At 39.9% G+C, this 3,405-nt stretch overlaps 1 protein-coding gene across 5 annotated transcripts in view; it reads left to right on the top strand.

The window, feature by feature from the left end:
* Positions 1-3,405, top strand: part of Mtm1 (myotubularin 1) — a 151,141-nt gene that overhangs the window by 24,448 nt on the left and 123,288 nt on the right. For all 5 annotated transcript variants that reach the window (XM_023706286.1, XM_004646009.2, XM_023706285.1 and 2 more), the window contains one exon: positions 2,010-2,079. In XM_023706286.1, the coding sequence (XP_023562054.1) occupies positions 2,020-2,079 (60 nt within the window). In that variant the 5' untranslated portion in view covers positions 2,010-2,019. The remainder of the gene's footprint in view (positions 1-2,009; positions 2,080-3,405) is intronic.

Genomic DNA, 3,405 nt, shown 5'->3' with positions numbered 1-3,405 from the left:
AGTTTCTTTTCCTTTCTTTCTTTCTTTCCTTCTTTTTTTTTTTTTTGGTGGAACCAAGGATTGAACTCAGGCCTTTGCACTTGCCAGGCAAGTGCTTATTCTACTGAGCCATCTCCCCAGCTCCTTGAGTTTCCTTTGTTGACTTGACAGTAATTACTTTTAAAAATTGATTTATGAGATATTAAAATATGTGATTACTAAAAATGAATCTTGTATCTGGCACTGAAGAGAGGGCCTCCCCCCGTGTAGAATCATGTTGAAATCAGTGGAGTAATTTCAGGGCAGATACATGCTGCTGCTGGGCCCAGGCTCTCTCTGAGAATAATGGATTACCTTGCTTGGACATGTGTATACGGTTAGAGGGATTTTCAAAGTCTAATGTAATATTTTTATCTAAATTTAATTCATTTGAAGCTATTCATATATGTTTTAAGTCAGTTTTCATTTTGGGTTGTCCTGCTTCTTAGCAGTTTCCAGGTTTTTTAAATTTGAGCATCTCTATCAAGTACTTTGGTTTGTTTGTTTTTTTCTTTTTCTTCTCTCTTCCTCTCTCTTCCCCTCTCTGTCTCCCTCCCTTTCCATTTTCCTCCCTTCCCCCCTCCCCTCCCACTTTTCCTCTCCCTCTCTTCCCCTGTCTCTGTTATTTCTTGTCTCTCTACTTCCTTTCCATGCTCGGTTTTCTTGAGATGGGTTATTTGTTGCCTAGGATGGCCCTGAACTCCTAGGCTCCAGCAATCCTCCTGTCTCAGCCTCCCAAGCTTATAAGGCTACTGGAGAGCACCACAGTATCTGAATAATTGTTGAAGTCTCAAGGATAGTTCCCTGTTTCCACTGGTCCAAGATTTGGTGCACCAACATTCAGGTTGGCCCCATCATGGTGATAGCTGATAGTATGTGTTTTCCATGTACTCAGTATTCACTCACCAGATGGCTAGGAGTGCCATCGTGTGCCATCGTGTGCCAGGTGCAGCCATGAACCACCAGGAACCAGATAGGCACAAGCTCACCTTACAGAACAGAGCTGTGTGAGGCCAACCTGGCAGACCTACCCTTGTAAGATCGCCCTCACGTGGCCATGTCCTGACCCATTGTCCTGGTGGGTACCCTGCTCCATGTGTTGGCCACCTGTCTCAGGCCAATGTGAAGCTAGCAAATCGCTAGGTTTTATGTCACAGTGTGTCTAAAATCTTGGTGTTGAGTTTCGTTGGGAGTGACTGGTCTCTTGACGCAGCCTGGCAAAAAAGATGCTGTTATACCCACATTCACCTTGAAGAACTGGGCATGGTTTACCCCTTAATGACTTTATATGTATTTGTTACTAATTTTGAGAGAAAAAGCATTATTAGTTTTCTTTTGTTAATGTATTCTTTATAAGTCTAAATAAATACTTGCATTAAAATGGCTTTGGATGTGTTCTGAATATGCTTTCATTTATGTCCAACTTGTGATGAATATGCGTCACTTAGCTAAAGTATATACTTTGCCTTGAAAATACCATTTAAATCAAATCTTACTAATTTGATTTCAGTCAAATCCATGCCACATTAAATTGCCTTCATTTGGAGAAAGCAGAATTCGTGAAGGGGAAAACAACATGAGTTAAATCGTTCGCCCTTTTATCACTCCGCTTGGCTGCCTCTAAATTATCTTTAAAAATTAAGAAGTGTGACAATTTGAAGCTGGCTGCACACTGATAAACATTAGGGTGCTGAGGGGTGTTTGGATGTCAACTTGAGTGCTGGGAATAAAGATCCCTGGAACCTTTTGGCATCTTCCTCATGCATTTAGCTCCTCTTTTGGGTTCTTTCATGTTTCATAAACCTTTGTCAGAGCTTTAAGCTGCTGTGTTCTGGCTGCTCTGTGTCTCATTCCAGCTGGGCTTGGTAAGGAAACCGGGCCTGCAGCGTAGTGCTCTCTGCCCTCGGCTGAAACATCTAAGTCTCTGATGTCATGTATGCTAGAAGTTCCAATGTCTGGGCAGTTAATCTGCAATGTCTCTTTCTTGCTAGAGTTTCCAGAATGGCCTCTGCATCGACAAAGTACAATTCTCATTCGTTGGAGAATGAATCTATTCAGAGGGTAAGTTGAGTTCTCGTTTATATTGCTATCTCCCTGCATTTCTCTTTTCCTATTTGAACAGTGGGTTATTGAATTACACTTTCATTCTCTACTCACTCAGTGTAAGTACATTAATAAATGTGATTTTATTCATTATCCCACCTCGTTCCAGGAGAGGTTTTAGATGGATGCCTTACATGTGTGAAGTTTCACTCTTGTAATTGTGCATGTAACTTTAATTTTTGAGAGTCTGTTTCCTGACTCGCTGCCACACCTTGCATTTCAGGTCCTCAGCAGTCCTGTGTCCCAGGCCTGTTGGTGGGTAGGCCAAGGTCTGCTGCGCCTAGAGCATTTCTCAGTATTGGCGTTCTTTTCTAATTATCAGGATAAGAAAGTTGCATGACTAAGACAAATCTGACTGGAACAGAAAATGATTCAGAGAAGCCAGGGGAAATTGGGTCATTAGAAGGAGATTTCAGAACGTAGATTGACAGGAAGGGTAAATTTAAAGTAAGCTTTATTCCTGGCCCCTCATCCACCAGGAAGGTTAATTCGTGCTCCCCAGGCCGCGCACGTATAAGGATCTCAAGCCATCAGAAGAGAAAAAAGGCTGTCTTTTCACTTGTCTTCCTTGATTACCATAAGGTTGACTTTTAAAAAAGTGGGTTTATTTTTCATTTCTATTTCTTTTAAAAATTTATATGAATTAATTTTATTGGTACATTGTAAGTATACATATTTTCACTTTCAATTTGGCAACTTTGTACCTGCGCATGATTGATTTTGATTCTTTTTTCCATTGCGCTATGCTCCCTTCAATCCCTCTCCTCCTCATTTACAAAAGTTTTATATTTCTTTGGGGACCTGACTGTTCATGTCCTTTGCTGGTTAGCTTTGGGGATGTCTGGGGAGAATTCTCTTTTTTTGAATTATAAATATTCACATCATCACAGTTAACACTTATTATTTTTCTAGTTTATTGTCAATCTTTTCCATTTTAATTTTAATTTTTATTGGTACATATTTTCAGTACGTACTCGTTACACTCCTCATGGGGAGTTGGTGTGTCTGCAGAACATGTCTTAATTCAGCTTTCATCCCTTCCCCTCTCCTCCCTCCTCCTACCCCTCACCCTCCACCTCTTGGTCCTATAATTTATGGCATTTTGTTTTGATTTTGAAATTTGGAGTTTCAGTGTTTTATATAATCACATATGGCACTCTTTTTTTTTGATTTAACGAAAAAGATTTTTAAAATCTCAGAAAATTAAAAAGGGCAGGTAGCAATAACAAATGCTTAAGGCATTTAAATACATATTAAAGATAAATTGTTCTAATCACACATTTA

Source organism: Octodon degus, unplaced genomic scaffold, assembly GCF_000260255.1.
Source record: "Octodon degus isolate 3935 unplaced genomic scaffold, OctDeg1.0 scaffold00249, whole genome shotgun sequence".
Taxonomy (NCBI): Eukaryota; Metazoa; Chordata; class Mammalia; order Rodentia; family Octodontidae; genus Octodon; species Octodon degus.
This window is presented reverse-complemented; position numbering and strand designations above follow the sequence as displayed.